This window comes from Zonotrichia albicollis, chromosome 5 (assembly GCF_047830755.1).
Source record: "Zonotrichia albicollis isolate bZonAlb1 chromosome 5, bZonAlb1.hap1, whole genome shotgun sequence".
Lineage (NCBI taxonomy): Eukaryota > Metazoa > Chordata > Aves > Passeriformes > Passerellidae > Zonotrichia > Zonotrichia albicollis.
In genome coordinates, this window is record NC_133823.1 from 12,269,012 (window position 1) to 12,291,148 (window position 22,137).

General features: G+C 35.3%; 1 protein-coding gene across 1 annotated transcript in view; it reads left to right on the plus strand.

The window, feature by feature from the left end:
- Positions 1 to 22,137, plus strand: part of TTC29 (tetratricopeptide repeat domain 29) — a 123,445-nt gene that overhangs the window by 26,128 nt on the left and 75,180 nt on the right. The window contains exons 5-7 of the mRNA XM_074540785.1: positions 2,294 to 2,479; positions 17,958 to 18,170; positions 20,768 to 20,853. Of these exons, the coding sequence (XP_074396886.1) occupies positions 2,294 to 2,479; positions 17,958 to 18,170; positions 20,768 to 20,853 (485 nt within the window). The remainder of the gene's footprint in view (positions 1 to 2,293; positions 2,480 to 17,957; positions 18,171 to 20,767; positions 20,854 to 22,137) is intronic.

Sequence of the window (22,137 nt, forward strand, 5' to 3'; positions counted from 1 at the left end):
ACTTAAGCTGATGTTTTGGCTTAAAATCTTAGATGCATATGATGAGATGATAATCTAAATGTAATTTCTGAGCTATTTCTTTTTTGATGTTTTTAAAGAGATTGTGAATCACTCATTTATTGGAAGAGATGTTATCTCTTTAAAATATTAGAAATAGAAATGTATATAATATACATTGCTTCAAAATCATAATTTTATATACTGTAATGGGAATTATTAGAAAGAAATCTGAGGTTACAACTTCATGGAAGGCAAAATTCTGAGAAAATAAATAAGAAAGCAAAATAATAAATAAAATGAATAAAATAACACAAGCAGTAAAAAGTAGCATTGTTTACCATTAGAGGATGAATTTTTAAATCAAAAGATAAAAAGAGTGTTCAAGAATGGGGAAAAGGTTTCAGCTTGATTTCAAAAAACTTGAAGCACGAAGAATTAAATGTTCTCTGAAATTACCAAGATGGAGAAAAAAGGGGGAGAAACAAGTAGTAGATTAACATCTTGAAGACTACAAACATGATTAGGTAGTAGCCCTTTTCTCAAAAGAATCAAGTCCTTACTGTGTTGTGCAGCACACTGAAGAACTTTATCAACATAGAAGTCAAATAACAGTCATGACAATAGAGAGAATGAGAGATTTACATTTCTTCAATTAGATTATATGTAATTTGTAATTTTAAGACAGAACATACTAGAGATGATGCTGACAAATCCCTCTTGTGTGGTTTAGTGATGAATTTAAAATACTTGTTTGAGTAATTGCTGCTGTGTGTTCCAAATAGTGCAAGTGAGTTACATAGGTGGTTCAATTTTGAGTCATTTAGCTCATCCTTTTGGAAGTTGGATTTCCCCCAGTTCTTCTTGTAGATAATGGAAGAAGAGAATCTTTTGATTGAAGTGTTTTGAAATGGCTGTCATAGTTTTAAAACACTTGGGAAAGATCTGGACTTCAAGATCTTGCCTACACTGAAAAGATTTATTTTTTTCTGAGTTGATTTCTGTGTGGTGCTCCATACCCAGAATTAAGAGGGATTTTTCTTTTCTCCATTCTCTCTCTTTTTGAGCAAAGCTTACAAATTGCAGAGCTCCTGAAAACAAAGCAGTTCTGTTCACACACCCAGCTTAACCAAAAAGTCTCTTACCTGCTGCCAGACATGTGCTTAACTCCTTCTTTACCCAAATATGTGGAAATTCCTTTTAGAGCTGGCTGTTTGGCTCATATTCATTTAACAGCCACAAACACACTAAGTAGCACAGCAAAACTGCAATGGAATTTTAGCTAATTATTCACATCAGGTTCATGCTCTACTTTATTATTTCATAGATTTTTCAGTATCATATAAGAAATAGATCTTTCCAATTCACTTTAGGGTGGAACAGTATGATAACATTTTTTCAGGAAAGTTTTAGGTTTCTACTCCAAATTAGCAAAGTTTTGGAATAATTCAAGGCTGGTGTCTTGTGGGTTTTTTTTTTAAAGGTGCTTTTCCAAGGGCAATTAATTTTTATTCTGTAACTTTAAATTGTGGGTAATTTTGTATTGTTACTTAGATTTAGGAGTTGCAAGTTTTTTGTAAATTTTAGGGATAATGTGTGTTCATTTACCTGTCTGAGATGATAAAGAGTAGAATCCAAACTTCAGGCCATGGAGAAAACCTGTGACTTAGAATCCACTGCTTTCCACATTTGTTCTGAGAAGAATTCCTTGGTGAACTGGGTGGGGGGTTCCTAGGGAAACGGGTGCAATTTCAGTTTGTCGTTAATTTTTAAGAGTGTTAAGGTACTAAACATGGGAATATCCATGAAAACTCAAAGCCTCTCTTGTAAGTCATACTTTGAATATGTAAAATTATATGAATTAATGGATTGTGTTTGCAGAGTGTTCTTTTTGATTCTTATCTCCATCAACACAGTTGTTACCTTAGAGGTCCAAGGTTTGGAAAGCTCTTAGGCCTTTTCAGGGCCCAGGGGCTCAGACAAATGCTTCTCCAGTCTCACTCTGACTTCTTTTTTGACTAGCCAGTGTTTTATCCAGGTTTTGTGTGTTTATTGAACTGAATTCTGGTTTTGCACACAGAAATGAGAACAAAAATGTTTCCAATTGTGCCTAATTTGTAAGGTTATAATTTTCTTCTTCAATTTCTCTGAGTGAACGTGTAGCAGAACTTGATGCCATTTGAATGGCAGAAATAGAAATAGCTGTTAATTTTAATTGTGATTATTGCTATAACATGCAAAATTTCTGAACACTGATGAGAATATAACATTTTTATTTTGATTTTTGTTTTTAAAGGGCACTATGAGAAGGTGTATGATAACCAGCTTAGCTTGGCCTGCTCTTTCAATGACCCTGAGGACAAATGGTTGAGTAACTACTTCTATGAGCAAAGCTATCACACAGCTCAATTAGTAGAAATTGATGGTGGGAAGAGAAAGGCACAAGGATATCTAACCATGGGCCTCCTTGAAGAGGAAGAAGGTAAGGCACTGACATCACAAAGCTGCTTTGGATGGCATCTCTAGTTACACAAACTGGGCTGCATTAAAAGAGCTGGGGACATGTAGTTCTCTAATGTTTAATCCTGCTTCTGATTTACACTTAGATAAACATTAAAAATCCTGTATTTTTGTTCTTTTTAAAGTGACCTTCTGGTTCTCTTGTCCACAAGTGACACCTTCTTTGTCTGTTCCTGACTGCCATATTGGTGTTTGCTTCAGACTTAGACCTCACCACCAGCTCCCTTTCTCCATATACATCCTTAAACTGGGAGTCTGAAATCAGAAGATATTAATAGAAGTAACTAGAATCATAGAACAGTCTGAGATAGGTCCCTCTGAGGGACCTTGGCAGATGATCTGATCCAACCTTTCAAGGGAAAGGGAGCCTAAATGAGGTTATTTTAGCACCCTGTCAGTTGCATCTTAAAAACCTCCAGTGATGGGGCCTCTAACACATCCCTGGGGAGCCTGTTGCAGTGAACAGTTGTTCTCACTGTGAACAATATTGCTTTCTTATATCAAGGTGAACATTGTTTCTGTATTTAAGAGCAGATATTACCTTTCATGGCATAGGGGTTTGTGCAGTCTGAGTACAACAAATGCATTTTCCTTTGTTTGCCTAAAATCCTTTCATGGTGTGGGAGGGCAAGCAATGAGTAAGCCTCTAGTAATTGAATAAAGCCTGTCTTCCAGTTCTAATTTGTAAGTTTACTGCATGCCTAACTATTGCTTAAAATATGTGATTTGTGTAGCCACAATGTTTTTTTTTTCTGAATTTGACTGTGGGTTGAAACAATTCCAGCTCTGAACTCAACTTGTGGCTGGTTTCTCATGTAAAGTGGCTTCTCTTAAAAAAATGACAGAAATTGAAATATTTTGTGGAAATAGTCTAATTCCATTAAATGTCTGGTGGAATGGATGTGTTTTGAAAGATGGCCCCATTTCCCAGCAAAAGTCTGGATATAAAACAAGAAGTCTGCAGCCCTTTTTATTTTATTGAAAGGGTGTTATCCTATTTTTTCCTCTTGTTCTCTTCCAGCTGACACATGGCACCTTTTTTTTTATATTTCCCCACATCTTTCTAGACTGATGGTCATTCACTCTGTTTTTCTGTGAACTGTTGTCTTATCTTTCTTGCCTGCAACACTCAGACCTGGATTCAGTTTTAAAATTTGAGCACGTACCAATAATCAATCAAATGGAAGGATTACTTTTCCTACTCATGGTATCATCCAGTTTCCCAGTTGATAAAATAAGCAATTGCTTAAAGCCCAGCCAGTTAAACCAAGTCATTTTCATTTTGAATGAAAAATGCTTAGGTCGGTTATCTATTCTTACTCAGTAGAATAAAATTACTGAAAATTTTCTGGATTTTAAATTTTTTTGCAACCTTTTTGCCTGCTCCTTTAGTTACTAAAAAATAAAATTTTAAGGCACAGACAAGCAAACATTCATCTCTACTTGTAACTTCAAAGGCTCTTACTGAGTGTGACTCACTGCTGTTACCCAAGCACTGCCTAAAAAAAAAATTTAATGTTTTCTACTTTAAGATGTCTTAAGTAAAAGTTGTTGAATACTTAAATATCTTGAGGACCATTATAAAAGCACATAAGTAAAGTTATGAAATAGCCTGAGATAATCAGAGAAGCAGAAAGTTTATTTTCCTGCTGGAGAATATTAGAAACTTTTAGAAGAGAAGCTTATTAACCTTATTAACAAGAACTAAAGCAAAGTGGATTTTCAGTGCCCAGGGTAAAACTCCACACTGAATCTGTGGGCTCCGTCTGTTGAAAGTATTTTATTTCCAGAGAGAGAGGTAAAAAAAATAAAGAAGCTGAGAGAGTGAGCATAGGATTTGCTTTGAGGGACCACCAAGAAAAAAAGACAGCAGATGTATTCCATGCACTTTGTATTTTCAAGGGTGAAAAATTGATTCAAGGGCAAGTTTTGATTGGAGAAAAAGTATCAGAGAACCTATTGGGATGGCATTATATAATATTCCATCAGTTTTAATGGTGTTATAAGAAAAATTTTAATTCTCTTTTTTCTTTTGTTCAGTTATTTATAATTTGATAATTAATTTGTGAAACAAATTAGTCGGATTTCCTCTTCTCTGGAGGTGCATCTACAGGAATAAATGTAAACATCTGGTCCCAGTTATTTTCAGTTTTCTTATCCAGTAGTGTATTTTTCATTACTTGGGAAAGGAAGCTGTCTGTATATGCTTAGGACTGATTGCTTGGGAGTATAAAGTTAAACATGGACTTGTAAAGATTGCTGTTTGCCTTGGAAGAAAATCAATAAATTTGCTGGGTAATTTTTGTGTAATCAAATTTATAGTTCTTTGACTTTCAGCCTGGTCCCTGTCCTAAAGGCTGGATATAACCTGATGTTCATTAATCTTCAAAGCTAAATATTTGAGGTGTTGGTGGTGTAGACTTCAGTCATGATATTTGGATGCAGGCCATTAGTAGCTGCCAGTAAGGGAAAGAAAACAATAAGTGAGTAGCCTGCTACAGAAACAAATGGAATGTTCTGCTTGGAGCAAACATTATTTTAATGGCATTTCTTCACAGAATGATTTTTTTACCTCTTCCCTAAAACACTCTGCCTGTAAAATAAGGTGTGAAGTGTTCACTGATTATTGTAGAAATATTCAGATTTTGAGGCTGTCCAACTAGTTGTGTTACCTCCCTCCCTGTCTTTCCTCAGAGGGCTGATAATAAGTAATTTTATTACTTTTTTTCTCATTATTTTACTTTATTTATTCATTTATTACTTATTTTTTCACATAGCTCTTTAATGTGCTGATGTTACTTTACAGGCACTGAAAACGCAAAGACATAACACATTTTTCTCATGTTAAATCCAGAATTACTTGTTGACTAAGTAAGCACAGGCTTTGTGATAGAATCTCTTAAGAAATGTGAGTTTTAAAAAAAACTTTTTCTTCCTGTGGATTTTCAGAAGTAATATCGATCATTATAAGCATATCAGAGAGTAAAATTATCATCACAGTTTATGGTAGATTAAATTACTGTGCTTTCTGTTGAAGTTAATTGTGAGCTTGAGGTTTACAGTGCTGTATCTTGCAGAAGAAACAGTTGGAGTCCACTGAAAAACACAATGTTTAGTATGGTTTTGTACAGGTTCTTACCTCATTGCAATACTTGAGTGCTTTCTATTTTGTGCTAAATGCTTGCTCCCTATCATGCATGAAGTGATATGCACCTTAAATATATGCATCCCAAAGTTTAAGATAATTTATGTCAATAAAAAGAGCACTCTGGGGGAAAACAAAGAGTTTGTACTTTTAGGAACCTTTTGCTTCAAATATGTTCCAACAAAACCAGATAAATTTCTATATTATTCAAAAGCATAGCACAACCAGGCATCTGAACTTAGGGTACCTGTCAGTCGCAGTGCTTAGGAACATTTCTGGATACACTTAAATGACTGTTTGAGAAAGCATATAAGTATCACAGTAGAGTCCAATGAATAAAACTTTCACAATTAATTGCAAATGTGTATCAGTGCCACTCCAGAACCTGGATCTCCCCTGCTATGAGAGCTGTAAGATGTGTGGAAATGATGCCATTATTCTCAAGGCAGTGGTGACTTTGAATTAGTCATCAGATTTATATTTTGCCAGCACATAAGGATCAACAAAAGTGGAGGTTATACTTTATCTGAAGTCTTTACAGGCTGAAAAGATTAAAGCCAGGCAGAACTGGTGAGAGAAAGGGAGCAAGTATAAAACAATGTTGGGAATCTCAGAGCTGATTCCCACAACATAGAGCTAATCCCCAAACCCAGTTTTGTCCATGTAGGTGTGTTTTTTAGATTGCAAGCCTTACAAGACCTCAATAATAAATTCCTTTAGTTCTTTCTAAAATAGCTTAGACATTTCCAAAATCTGCCATATTCTGCAAGTTAATGAAGGGTTTATAAGTGTTCTGTCCTAATCCGCCTCTGCCTGGATTATAAGCAATGTTAAGGTCTGATTGTTTTTCGAACAGAGCAACATTATGCCAGAGTTGATCACTTTGTACCTACGCCCAAAAAATTAATTAATTGCGCCTGATTTATTTGAAAAGGTGTAATTGTTTTATCTGTCATCATGGATAAAATATGTTCTCTTTCATATATTGGAATTTGATAGAAACTTCTCTGGTCGAAAGACCGACTGAATGGGAGAGACTTTTAAGTGTAATTAATTTGTTAGGGAAAAAAAGTCACAAAATTCTTGCAGATTTTAGCAATCTTGATTGAAACTGAATATAGGATTTTCCCTGTCACTTTGCCATTGTATTGAAATTGAAGTTTTTATTTAGGCATTTCAGAAATTGATAGAAAGGTTCTGATTGTGTTTAAGGGGCATTTGACAGAATGTCTGGATTGGAAGGAACCTCTGAAGATCACCTAGTCCAATTGCCCTGCTAAAGCAGGTACACCTGAAACAAGTTGCACAGGATAGCTTTGAGTTATGAAGCTTAACTATTAATCACTGGATATATTTGCTGAACAACAACTTAAAGATGAATCATGACATCTTTTGGTTTTGGAACATAAAAAGTCTAAACTGTTTATTTTCTTGTTCTTAGTCAAGAAATTCTTGCTAAGAATCCATTCTTACTACGAAATTGTTGATTTTGTATTTTGAATTGTTTATGGCAAGTGCTTTTTAATTGAAAACTGTAATGTATAAATAATTGAGAGAAACTCAGCATAAATTCATGAGTATCTATGCAGAGGAAATATGCACGTTTAAGCAGAATTTCCCCAATTGGTTTGCCTTCAGGCAGAAATAATTTATATTCAGATATAAAAAAGAGAATGTTAATATTGCAAAATGAAGTACTAAAAAGGTTTAAAAAGGCAAAAGTTAAAATTGCTTGTGAAATTTCATATGCTTTTGTGTGTGTACAATTTGCAGCTTTATTTTAATTATATAAAAATATAGTTTCTTTTAGGAGATTGCTAAGTATAGCCAGAATAAAATTCGCCTGTGGATTGGGTGGCCCACATGCACCATCTCCATTAATAGAGCTTTATGATGTTATCTGTGCTGCAAGTCTGCCAAGCCCACTTAAATAGCAAATCCTCCATAGTATAGTGTAGAAACATTGTGCTTTACAATCTGATTGCATAACTGCAAACGGCTGGTAAATAAAACAAACCAGGGGGACAGCATTTGTGAAGAGAGATTCATTTCTTCCTCACTGCCTGTGGAGTGCAGAGCTGTCACTGATAACAGAATTGCTGCATTTGAACAATCCAGCCTAACTGTGTTATGTTTCCCTCATAAGGCTATGTCCAGAATCTGAGATCTCCATACCATTGTATCCACAAGCCCAGGTTAGACACTGGAAGAGGGCATCCTAAAACGAATCCAATCTCTTCATTCAGCAACAAAGGCAACTCAAATTATCAGCTGAAAGATAGGTTTTTCTATCCTTTTGTCTGTGTTGGAGATTCTGTTCTGTAAGCAACTTGTCTTGGTACCCAGTTACTTTTGTGATTTTTGATAAAACATGAAGCTCGTTATCTTTCTCCTCTTTATAATGACATTTGTCATTGTGTGGACCAAAAAGAGGAAAAGTATTCAAAGATATACATTCCTATGTAATTTTTTATAAGAAGCTTGTGTGCTAGTTAAAACGAGACAGTGGCCTAAAGGAGAGTCAGTTCTAGAGATTTGGAGATTATCTGTCCTTTTAGACAGGAACCACAGGTTTGTTCTGCATTTGTACAGTATCCTTTCCTCTGTGCTTCTACAGCATTTGTACCAGGTGAGTTTTGGTGTGTGCTGTGGTAAACTAAAGCTGGATGAGAACATGCTGCTCCCTGGCCAAGCAGAATGCTGCTGTCTCAACATGTACAGCAAGTTCTGCCTGCCTTTCTGTCTCTCTGGAGTTTGGATCAATGTCTATCCTCAAGATATTCATTTTCTAAAAAGTGGTGGGAACTTACTGTCCTATTCACTTCTTACCAAATTTGGTTGAAAAGTCGCTCCAAAAGTAGTTAAAGAACAGGACTATCATATAGATTTGTTCCCTGTGGAGATTACCCTAAAGGTTTCTCTTTGTACTTTCATTGTCTGGAGAGAACATACATATTTACATAACAGACCAAATCCAGTAGTAACCAACTGTCATTGGTTTATCATGATATTCCCCCCTCCTTGCCCCAGGATGCATATCCCAAACTACAAGCTTCTCAGATTTATTCCTAGTTGTGATTTTTTTTTTCCCAAACAACTTATTCAGGAAAAGGCATATAGGAATAGTTTAGACCTAGGAACATACTCACTTGTTTCCAAATCCTTTGTCTTTAGCCACATAAACCTGTTGCTTAGTTTTAAGTTATAAAGAGTTTCCACATCAGGCAACTTTAAAGACAGAAAGAAGCTTTCCATTAATGGGACATGAAATTCTGCATACCCAGTTTGACCATTTAAGGTACTTCCAGTCACTGATTTTCAACGTATCAACTGAAGCTAATTCTGTTTTGTTATTCTGCATTTATTCTATCTCATGAAATGGTTATATTGTTTTCTGATTGCTTAAGAATTGAATATATAAGTTGGCTGGGAAAAACTTAATTGTAGAGCATAATTTAAAGAATTTATGCAGCAAATTGCTAGGAGTTACTCTTTGGATATTCTGCTTTTCTCTGTCAGTGAGAAGCAGCCATAAGTCCTTCTAGATTCTTGGCAGGACAGATTGAACAGGTTTATTAAATAATTGAGCTCATCCTCCTGCAGGTGCACGAAGTAGTTCCCAGCAAATGACATCTTATTATTACAGGGCTGTTACTGGTATTGAGCTAACAAATACTGTCTTGAATTGATGTTATAGAAATTAGGAATATTTTCAGCTCAAATTAGCAGTCTTAAAGTCTGAAAAAAGCTTCTGAACATGCAACATGAAAGAAAAAGGGGCCTGTTAAATTCATAAAAATACTCTTCATAAAATTATTTTTATTCTTATTTTTAAAATGCTTTGGTTGGTAATGAAGATATTTTGAATAATAGAACTCAGGAAAAATCTGTAGTGATCCTCCTTCTGAAAAGAAATCTCTGAAAATGTAATACTTTCTATATGATTTTACTTCACTTGATTTAAATCAAGGTTTATTATTAAGCACAAGGAAGTAACAATATTCTTTACACTAAGAAAAAGTAAGTTTCCTTAATCCTTTCGTGGTCACTCCCACTTTCCTGGCCTAACTCTTCAAATGAAGAATCTTTTAGTTCTGCTGTACACCTGGAGATCAGTCTGTATTCTTGCTTTCTAATAAGCTCTTCAAAAAACATTCACAGCAGTGCACAGGTGCTGATTCTGAACTGTCATTTGCATTGTCCTTAAAAGTTTTGACATATGAAAAAAAGATCCTAAATTAATTTCCATTCCTATGTGTTCAGTGATTTTAAGGTTAATTTTCAAGTCATAAAACTATTGTAAAAAAGCTGTGGCTGTTTACTTGAACCATGAAAGATGTATCAGGAATATTTTAGAAAAAACATTTGGTTTGTGCTTGAATATCGTATGTTGCACTAAGGTGAACTGTTTATATAGATACTTCTGTACAAATCATATTCTAAATGTTTTTGGTATCCAATATTGCTCTGTTTGCTTTATGTGCATGTTCATAAGACTAAGACATTTAATGAAGAGATCTTTTTAAAGTATTGATAGCCATGAGTAAATTATACTGTGTTTGATCTGTGTTAAAGATTCAAAGTCCAAGATATTTGAATAGAACTTAGAATAAAAATGTAATTAGGTTACATCCCTAAAGTCTGATATATCTTTAAACAAGACTGCAAATGAAACTTTATTAAAACTTCAAATGAATTATTTCTTTGCTTTTTTAAATTCTTTTCCCCTCTCTTCTCTTTCATGTCTATTACTGACATTGCTGCTTGTATTTTACCTGTCTTTTCCAGGGTATTTTAATTATTTACTGCTTAATGACTAGTACTGAGATGAAGCTGCCCTCTCACTGAGTTTTTTTTCTTTGCTTCAAAGCTTTGAGAGGTCTTGGAATACTGTAGCTGGACCAGCAGTTGTCATCATAAACTTTCCTGGAGGCAGTGTTTCCTTTCAGTAATTGATAAAGGAGGCTGTTTCCAGAGGTGCCTTTCCAGTGTCACTGAGAGCTGCCAGGCTGCATGTCCTCAGCCATTACCAATAATCTGGAGAAGCCATAGGTAAAGCAAACATGAAGCTGTTAATAAAAATATATCTTGCTCTTCAGAGAATCCTTCACGTTGGCTGGGATCCTAGCAGGTCATTAATCCAGCTGCACTTCTGAAGTAAATCATCTGCACCACAGAACAGCTCCAGTGCTGGAGCGCTGCATCTGATAATAAATTCATTATTGGAAGCTATGGAAAGTTACAGGAACTGGGGGGAATCTGAATAAAATGTAAACACTGCCAAAAAAAAGTATTTAAACCAAGGCAAGCATTTGACACAATTTAGCAAAAAAATTAATTTGGTGAAACAAATCTTCTTCAGTGTCACTTCCTCTATTTAAAAGATAATGATCATATTAATCTTTGAGGTTGAATACTAATATAACTTGTTTTCATTATTTCTGTTGAACTTAAAAAACTCTTAAGCCCTGAAAAACAGAATTCCAAAATATATGCCATTCATCCCTGAGTTTTCTGCTCCCTTCTCATTCTGGATTTAGATATCCATCCATAGACATTAAAATATTTGTGAAACCTGATATGGGAGCATCCCACTGAGTGTGGGCCTTCTCTTATCCAGAGCCTGGAGTCTTAGAGAGTGTGAGCTTCCTGAATGCATTTTAAATCTTGGGTAGCCTTTGCATATTGAACAGAGCACTTTGATGCTCTGCAAGCATGAAAGAAGGCTTGCATAATACTGTGAAGCAAGAATTCCATTCTCTCTAAAATAGGTGTGTGACCATTCAGCTAATGTTGAACATTGTTTGAAATATTGTCCTCCAGATTAAAATGGATGTATATGAAAAAGTGTTTGTTTATATGCAATCAGAAGGCAGCATGTGACAAATGCTGCTTTCATAAAATGTGTTAACCTAAAAAGATAAAGGAATTTTAATTGTAAACCAGAATTTTGCAAGTTGGTTCATTTGAATATGAATGTAAGGCAGACGAGTTAGTGGAATTTTCATCTGGGATCTGTTTGGTTGTCTTTTCTTTTCCCCTTGCTGGTCCACAGTACACCATTCCCAAAGCAGCTGTCATTTCAGCTGCCTGTGGGAAAACCCTCCTGTTTGCAGCTCAGGAGTGCTGGCAGCAGAAGGGGAAGGGATTAGAGAGTAGCCAGGCAGCCAGAAAAGCCAGCATTATCCCTACCTTGTGAGGTGTCTCTGGGAGAACCCTTTCAGTAAGCCCTTTTTAGAACAGGTTTGATATCCCAGTGTGCTGGCGGTGTGATACAGAATCTGTGAACTGTCCTGCTGCAGGTTCTGCAGTCTGCACTGCCCCCTAGGTTTGTGTGGGTGTATTTTGAGTGCTTGAGCTTTAAGGCAAGTAATACAGGTCCTCAGAGGACAAGACTACATATGCTCTAATGCTCACTGGATTACTATAGTTATGATTTTCTTTTCAGACAACACACATTTGTTTAAGTAATGTAAACAGAAATAATGTATCATCCTCCAAGGTGCAGTACCTAAGACCCGCCTGGCAGTCCTTCACCCCGAGAAGGGAAGATAAAATACTGTCCTTTTCCACTGCAGTCAGTCAGTCTGCCAGTACTGCATCTCAGGTTGTGTGTGGCTCAACTTTCCTTTTCTCTCTTCCTCTCTCCTTTGTGCCTTCAAGTGCTCTGCTTCTCAGGCATGGCTTCAGCTGGCCTTAGGCAACTTGGACTCCAGGGTAAGATCTACTGGTGTAGTGTCAAACTGGAGGAATGGTCAGAATACCCCATGAAGAGCCAGCGTGTTCATTGCAATATTCTTATGAACTGCCTACATCATTTTGCTAAAGCTCATGTGGAATCTTTCTGAAAAAAAGGAAAAAAAAATATCAGCTTCTCTAAAGTAAATTCACATAAGGTTTTACCCATTATCTTAAAAATATTCACTTTGATTGTTGGCTGATGACTGGTTTTGTTTGAGATGGATCTTGGAGAGTTATGGAATCACAAAATTTTATCTTAAATCCTTTCTGCAGGTTTTTTTTTCTTGTTTTTTTTTTCAGCTGTCACATGAATTCAGGTTATTGCATCTAAGGGCTGTCCCAGTGTCTTCTTTACAATTCATTTTACCTCAGGAGTCCAAGGTGGTTCAACTGAATGAGAGGTGTTTGCTGAATGAGAGCCTTGTTTTGTGTTTCTTGTGAACCCATCACTGTTAAACACTTTTGTAACAATCTCTGTGGCAGACTTAAGTATTTCATCATGAGTAGTGCTGTCATAATTGAACAGAGAAACTGAGCTTAATACACGTAGTTCAAGCAGTTAGACTGAAATGTAAGCATTTATCTTTTGAAAGACAATAACATTTTTGGTTTTTGTTACCATTAGCTGATGCTTCAACCAGATTTTGTGTTCTTATTGTGTAGTGAAATAACTGATGGCCAAAGATGCCTCTGGATTAAAATATACTATAAACCACAAAGTTTATTTTACCTTTAAGTTGTTTTAATCTACAGCAGAATATTCTCTGAAGCCCTCAACAACTGTTTGCAATTTAGAATTAAATGTGCTTCCTTCTTCTAGTGGTGCTGCTGGGGCAGGTTACCTAACAGACCTGTCACTTTTCTTGTGCAGTTGTTTCTGTGGCATTATTTTCATTGGCAAATATACAAGCTGATAGAAAAGGAAATCATTAGGTGCTCTCAGTATTGCTGAGGCATGGAGCTAGAGCAGGTCAGTCACTGCATTTTGTAGATTGTGACATTTTAAATTACCTGTACACTACTGGAAGCAATCTGTGGACCTAATTAACATCTCACCTAATTAAAGTCAGGAATGTACGTAGAGAATGCTAGATAGTTTTGCACCGCCTTTATTTGTTAAATACCACATTATTCAAATTTGAGTCTCTAATTTCAGTATTGAAAACTTCAGGTTTGTGTGCTGTTTTCTTAAGTGGGAGTAACTTTTTTTTCCTCCTTCAAGTAATCAATGCACTGCTGAATGAGTTCATTTTAATGCACTCAATCATGCCTCTAATGTTTGTAGCTTACGGGCGCAAGCATCAGTAATGCAGGAATGTTATATGGCTTTAGTTTGGGCCATTTCATAAAATATTCATGGAATCAAAAATGTGCATCAAAATAGCGGCTGGGAGAATTACATTTATGTGCCGGCTTTTATGGCAGCTTCACATTTAAACCCATTTGTGTTAATATCTAGTCAATCTTTCTACTTAAAAAAAAGGCGAAATAGTAGTCTCCATACATACCCTTTTTGGTTTGGTATCTATTTTGATATAAGAAATCTGTATTTTTTGGATTGGGTTTTAAGAAGGAGAATTATAAATGAACTTTTAGATGATCTAAAAACATTTCTATATTGACAAAATTGCATTGAATTATTTTGCTTGAATGAATAGATTTAATTTTTTAATTTGAAGCAATTCAGTGAAAACTGTAGCAAAAATCTGTTAGAGTTTCTTATATTCATATATAGTTATTTAAAACTGATTTTCTACCCCCAAAATTATATTGAGACAATGTAGCCTCCCATATTTAAGATTAAGCTGTTGCTGATGGGATTTCCTTTGTTATGCCCTGAGTTATATTAAACTATAAAAAATTATTGAAGTATAAGTTTTGGTAGTGGTAGTACATATGTTGTAAGAGTTATCATTCTGGTTTTTGATTCCTTTTATAAGAAGAGAAGAGAGACATCAGAGATTCTCCAAGTCCATTTGGTACCCACTGAGATAAATTCTGCATGGCTGTGTGAAAATAAATATGCAATTGCTATTAATGTTGCCAACTGAAAATAGCTTTACTGCTTTGTGTAACATTCTGCAAATAGATTTTTCAAACATGGATTTCCTAGAAACACTTCTTGCTTTTCTCTTTGACTTCCTAGACCTATAAAAATATATTTCTGCAAGCTGTTTCAAGTGATTTTCTAACTCCATTGTTTTTTCTTCTCATTTTGCTTTTTTTGGTCTTTGTTTTTTGTCAGTTCATAATAAAAGTAATTTAAAACTCTGCCTTTTAGCTGCCTAAGTAAGATAAAAATGCTCTTATTCTCAGCAATGTTCTGCAATTGGCTAATTGCTTTCTTTTAATGTTTTTTCAAGATTTTCAGATGGTGTTCTGTGAATGTCTGCAGGCAACACTTGCAGCAGCTCAGTGTTTAAAAATTAGAATGCACTGGCCTGATCAGTTCCACTGAACTGACTCATGACAGGGAGTAAACTCACCAACCCCCTGAACATATTATTTTCCCACAACATTTGAGTTTCACAGAAACATTATGGATTAAATAAATAAGCTGATGTGTCATTTGCCAGTGGCAACAAAGAATTTCAGTTTATTTTCTTGGAAGAATAAATTCCAAAGTCTTAAATGTTTTACCTTCCATAAATTTGAGAAGTCTCCAAATAGCTCTTTTTATTTGAACGAGTCTTCAGTAAGCAAATTCCCTTATAAGGGCTTTCATGTCAGGAATTCCATCTCTTCCTTGTTTAGGAAATGAGCAGGTGTTTTGGCTTTCTGTGAATCACTTTCTTTTTAGTATTTCAATGAACAGATTGTTTTACATTTTACTGTGTAATCTTTCTTGGTAATTCAGTGAGGCCAAATGTAATATAGATCCACTTGAATATTACCAAAAAATCATATTATTTTATCATTTTGAAGCTTGATGTAGATGGGTTGCTTCCAAAGAGGTTTCACGGAGGTCTGGCATAAGGAGTGTCGGGTCACAGCTCTTAGGGTTAGGTCAGCTCCTGGGAACTATGATGGGTATGGAATGTATGAGTTCCATTTCTAGTCTGATAGAAACTTTCTCAAGGGGATACTGCAGGAAGGGAGCTTGGTAAAAGTTACCACACCTGATAGTTCCAACAACCTGATCAACAGTCCTTAAGACTGCAAGTTTTATTTACCTAAACAATGTGTCCTGTTAAGCAATCATGTTACAGGAGAAACTCAGATACTGTTATACTGTTCAGCTTCATGGTGATGCCGCTCATTTGTTTGCTGCTTCCCGTTCTTACTGAAAGTTCTTGAGTAACACATAAATCAAATTCTAGTAAAGAATCCATTGCACATGTCGTTTATCCCAATGACTCAAATGTATGATAATACTCTTTCAGAAGAACAATCTATTTATTAATGAACTTCGGGGAGAATTCCAAGGAAGAGTGTATGTGCTTATGAGAAACCAAGTGAACAAAATGCTGGCTCTACCTGTTAATGTTACATTTTAACTCAACTTTCAGTCATTTGTCACAAACCCAACGTGAGTTTCTTCAATATCTTAAATCTGCCTTAACAACTTGAATAGCTGGAATTCTGTTGACTTCAGTGTTGACTGTGCCCTAAGAAGTTAGCTGAACTGGATAGACAAAAACTCAAATTGGAAGCCTCTTGAGAACAGACAAGGGTTTTCACCTGGCTTTAGCAAATCTATGTGTCTATTCTCTGTTACATCTACTGTCACGGAGTCTGTTAACAGCTTGTACTGGTTGTGATAATTTCCCTTTGCCTTTCTATTTGTGCAGTCTGATGTCAAGCATGTAATATTTTGGGAAGAATGTATAGAATTTTTCCTGTTTTCCCAGTGTGTTGGGCCATCTCTCCAATACCTGTCCCTGGGTAGAATGGAACATAATAAAGCCTGCTGACTCCCTTTTCATCTGACACTGCACTCTTCAACACCTGTTGTCTCCTCTGGGATTCTTACATGAATTTTAGGCTGTAGAGCCATAAAATTGTTTGTCTATGACACTCATTTAATTCATTGTGTCTTTGAAAGAGGAGCTTCTTGTGCTTGTCAGTTTTAGTTGGACACGTTTTAATCATCAGAGAAACTTAATATGAAAATAAATTTAATTCTAATAAAGATGAGTTATGTTTTATATTGCAAAGTTGAAAGCATGGTTATAAAGGGGTAACATATGCAAAAGACAAATCTAAATTGAGTTAATAAGAGAAATCTGTCATAGATGTTCTGCTGCCTCTAGGTTGGCTGGAGGCCTGGGGAGATAACCTCATTTTCTCAAGGAATGCTTAAAGAAGATACATCTCCAAGCTTTTCTCCTTTCCTTTCCTATGACTGGGAAACAACTTTCCTGCTTCCTGGTTCTTTCTCAGTTTCAATTCAGCACTGTAAAAAAAGACTGCCAAACAGCAATAGTTCCTTGTGAACCACATCTCAGAAAAGGTGCAAACTACAAACATATAAATGAACCTATTTTATGGATTTTTTTCAGCTGTTAATAGAAATGCAGTTAATATATTGGTGATCTATGGGACAAGATTCCTCCATCGCATGCACACTTATGAAGGCAGGGTCACATTCACAGTTCTCCCTGCTACAGAATAGTCCTTGCTAAACAAGGACTATTGTGACTAGAATGCTTTCTTTAAAGTTATTTTTAGTGTAAATAGTCTTATCTTACCTGCTTCCCAGCAATACCCATTATGTATGAGAAAAAGGTTTTTTGTTCTTTCCAAGAGCTTTGAATTTTCATTGTCCAGCAGGTATGGAAATCTCCTAGATTGATTTTTATGTACAGAGGTAAATCCAGCTGAAGGTAGAGGAAAAACTACTTGAATGTGAAAATGAATTGAATTCTATCTTCAAACTTTCCTTTGCCTTAAAAGTGTTTGAATAACTTACTGTTGAAGACCTTGGAGTATATTACTTCAGGCTCAGTAATTAGTCTATCAATGGTTAATGCTCTTGCAGTAAATCTGCTAGATAAACTCACCAGAGTTGGCCTTGCAAGAACTGCTGAATAAATTACCTTGCATGATAATTCCTTTTCTCATTGATTAATTTGTTTGAATGAAGGTTTTTAGTTTTTCTCCACAATTCTGATACCTTTATCCCCCACACTTCAAATCTTTCACCACGGGTTTTCATTATGGAAAAAGAAACTTGAGGAATGGTTTCAGTTGTGATTATTTATGCATAGATGCACTTTTAATGTATAAGAATGACAAAGGCTTTATTAATCTAGAATAAAGTTATTTTCTAGAAGATCCTGACTTTGCATCCATGGAATCACACGCCCTCAACACTGGGAATTTACAAAGGAAAGCTAATTAAAAATATGATAAATTTAAATTAGAGCATTACTGGGTACTGTGAAATTTGATTGTATTTTCCAGTGATCTGTGGGCTATGTATTGAAGAGTCTTGAAAAATCTGTGGAATGTTTGTCTGCAACTTACTTATAATGATAAAATTATTATGGACTACAAACTTTAACAATTTCTGATGATTGCACTGATTTTAATTGTGAATGACGTTTTTCAGGTCACGTCACGAAAGCTGCTAAGCATTTTGAAACCTTTTATGAGCTAACAGAGGGCACATCCTGGAAGGATGAGACAGGCTGCACTTACACTTCACTGGCATGTCAGCATCTCTGGAGAATTTATACATTGCTAGCAGACAAAATGCTGGAAAATAAACAACACCAAGAGGCCATCAAAATGCTAATAAAAGCTTTAAAAATGGCCAAAGAAGGTAGGTGGAAAACAGTGCTTTCTCATTCCTTCATTCAATGTGCAGGCCATGATTTTCCCAAGAGTAAAGTAGAAATTGTCAAGGGTTTGAATGGGTGATTATTTCCTATGAAACTCAAAGACAAATGCTATCAATACTCTTGCAGATCTCACTGAAGCAGAAATGCCTTCTTGCTGTCTACAAAGAAACTTTTAGGTTCCTCAAAGCTCTACCTCCAAAAAACCTGACAACCTTGTGGGAACAATAATATAAAACTGTGAACCCACAATCAGAAAGTGAAGTCACTGGTGGAAGCTGAGGTCATTGATTTTGATTGGCTAGTCACTGTTGATTTGGCAGTTTTTGACTTATATTATCTGCTGGAAAAGTTACCTTTTCACTCTACATAGTTACTTTATACTTGAAAAAACCAAGATTTTATCATAAGCAAACAAAATTTTCTACCTTAATATGCATAAATACTTCTAAACAAAAAGTAAAAAATTACAGAATCGCAGAACAGAGGTAGGAAGGGAAACCTCTGGAAATCATATAGTTGTCCTGAGCAGGCTGCTCAGGACTACATCCAGTCTGGTTTTAGTATTTCCACAGATAAAGCCTCCATAACCACTCTGAAAAGATTTACTGCTGTTCAAACACCCTCACAATGAAGGGGTTTTTTAAAATATATATTAATTCAATATGAATCAGCAGGTCCGTTAGGTTTTTTAAATTTAATAATGTATGCCAAATATTTAATCTGTAGCCTAGTCTTTAACTAGTAGTTGGAATAGATAAACTGTCAAAAATGGCAAAAATGAAAATACTTTCCAAATTTAAAAATAAGTTCTGCAACAATTAACATTGTGACTGTACAGGTCATAATACAAGCTTGTAGTACTTTCTACAGCTATTGTCTCTAATAGATGCTTAAATTACAGCTACAGTTACACTCCTCTTAATATTAGGTATAGTAACTACAAGAACTGCTATGAAATTACATATGAATGTCTTCTTAATGCAAGTGAGTACTGCTGGATATTAAGTGATTGTCAAAATGGATCTTACGTCTTTCCAAAATTTATTTTGACCAGGCAGGTGTTCTGGTTCCCTTTTTTCAAATTTCAGATCAATCACTTTCACAGCTTCCTGAGGTATGTAGCACTATGCACAATATGTGAGCTGTTGTTCTCTTTAAATTTAAGTTTTAGGAACTTCCTCCTGAGGAGTTCTCCAGTCCTCTTTACAGAGCTACTGCATGTTATCTGTAATACACTCTGTCCTTCTGGACCATCATCTGTGTTTATGCACTTTAGGAATGAGGATTAGATATTACCTGCTTCAGACTGTCAAATCCTCTTAAGCAAGGAAGAAAGTTCTTTATGTCCCTAGCAACTTTTAACTTAGTATTCTTCTGTGAAACTGTATTTCTGTATCCTTTTGTCTTATTATCCCTTATCCTTTTAAGGGATGTTGAGTACTGGAAAAGACCATCAGGTTTTTGAGTTACAGGTTTTTAATAATTGTAAGTAATATATTAAGGGCTATAGAGCACTGATATGACCTCAGCAATTATTATCCTTCAGAGAGTTTCAGAACTAGGTGTAGGCTTCTGTGTGTTTGGACAGAAAAAGTCTACAACTGTAAGCAGACAATCTCCCTTTTCATTGTAACTGTATTTATTTCTGCATTTTACAAAATACCATGATATGCACCTATTCTTCATGTTGATTTTTCACTATTTATTGTGTTGGAGCAGATGGATATTGAGCAACAGAAAAATTGGATTTTTGGCTATTTTTAATATAATTTCATCTTCAGGGTTTTTTATGGCTACTCATGATCTGGAGGGAAATTTTTGAATATAGTGTGATACTTTAGGAACTACATAATTAGTTTATATTTATTTTGGAATCAAATAGACTATTTTCTCTTGAAGGAGCCATGCAAAAGAACCAGCAAGCAGTGTTTGTTAGACTGGTATCAGTAAAATAAAACCTGGCATGGAAAGGTGGGATGCACCTTAGCAACAGCCTGTCCAGAATTTTCTATAAGTACTGTTTGCAAGTATAAGTTATCAATTTTCTTAGCTATTTTACCCCACAATAGCTAGTAAAACAGACAGGAGAATAAGGAAGATGAAAGTGGTCAACTGGTGGTTCTCTCTTGGTGTTTCACCAAGATTCACATTAGCAAAATGTGTGGGTTAAGATACATTTTGTGTTTATAATATGAAGGTTTATTACCTATTTGTAGCCACATTTATTTTATATTGAGTCTATATAGGGAAACTAGTATAATTTTCTAATGTGAAGACACTAGGACCATGATTAAACAATTAATGACACAGAACTTACACATGTTAATTTGATTGTACTTTATTACTGGAAGATATTTTCTCTGACGTTGCTTAACTTCCTTGGTGAACTCCATAGCCTTTATTTTTAATTACTACTGTATGTTTTCAGAAAGAGGTACATGGGGGGGGTAAGGAAAGGAAAAAAATTACTACAGTATTTTGACATCTGTATCTTGTTTAAGAACCTGCAAGAGCTGTCTGTACCAATGTAGTTTTGTTCAGATCATGCTGGTAACTCTACCTTTTACCCTTCCTTTAGGAGGTGATATAAAGATGCATGGAGAAGCAGTCTATTGCTTAAGTCTGGCATATCATTTTTCTGGAGAAAATGAGACAGCATTAGCAGTAAGTTTATTCTTTGCTTTAGCTTTCTCAATGTCTTCCTCTGCCTCCTCAGCTTGTTTGGCATTTGCAGAGTGGGAAAAAACTTGGAGAGACTTGGCTCATGGACCTTTCATAACTTTATCTAGTTCTGTAGGCAGGGATCCATGTGGCTCAAGCATTTGTGGTTCCAGTAAATACCAGAACAGACTGAGTCCAGGTTTTCATGCTTGGATCTGTAGAAATAATATAAATTGACAGTTCAGGTTATATGTGACTAGCCTTCCTTTTCTTGTATATATGTGAATATCAAACAGTCTCTATTTACTACACCAGTTTTTTAAAACACCAGTTTTGCAAATTAGTTTGGTACAGCGTATTTGTGAGAAACAATAAAAAATATCAGTTCACGCACTTAAATTGTTAGAACATCAGTAATTTAGAAGAAATATTAATTGCTTTTGAAAAGCTGAAATCCTGATGCAATTTCTGCTGTGGATACTTGAGTTCAAACTCCTCTTCTGATGTTTCCCTTGAGCTTTAATAATTCTAAGACAAGAAGAGCTCTGCATGTAGAATTCTATTCTAAAAGGAGGGTTTCCTTGCTTCCTCATGGGTCAGTGTGAGAGGAAAGATAAGCAGCAATCTGATTCTTTTGTGCCTGTCATCAATCACAGTCCTCCATGGTACTTTTAGAAATGTTCTGTGGAAAATAAATTTGAATATTTTGTTCATGATTATTGCAATTAATCAGGTGGATAATTTCTCTTTCTGTTTGTTCTTTAACTGCAGAATGACTCAGTATTCTATTAATGAACTTGTTTTATAGATGTAGTTCATTGTGGTTATTTGTTGAGATGGTTTGTATTTTGTCTTTCTGAGAAGCAGACCAATAGAAGTCCCAGAATGAATTCAGCATGTGTATCAATATTACTTGCTTGGCTCTTGCAGTTTAGGATGTGTTCTAGATGTCTATCTGATTTCATTTTTGTTACATTTTTTTAGAAGTTATTGACCACCTTTATACATTATTCTTCAATACTGAAAGTCCTATCTGCTGCATAAATCAATTGGATGCTGGAAAGGGGGGGGCTGTTCTCAGTGAATTGCAGTTAAACCTGTAGCTGAATGTAAAAATATCTCAAAACTAAAAAGCTCCAAATAGTTTTATAAAATTTTATCTAATAGTTGCCACATGAACAAGAATATGATATTTGATCTTTTACAAGAAGGCAGTGTAGATTAGACAAGAATTTTTTGTACTTCACTTTACCTGTGATTATTTTTGCCTGACAAGCATGCTGACAT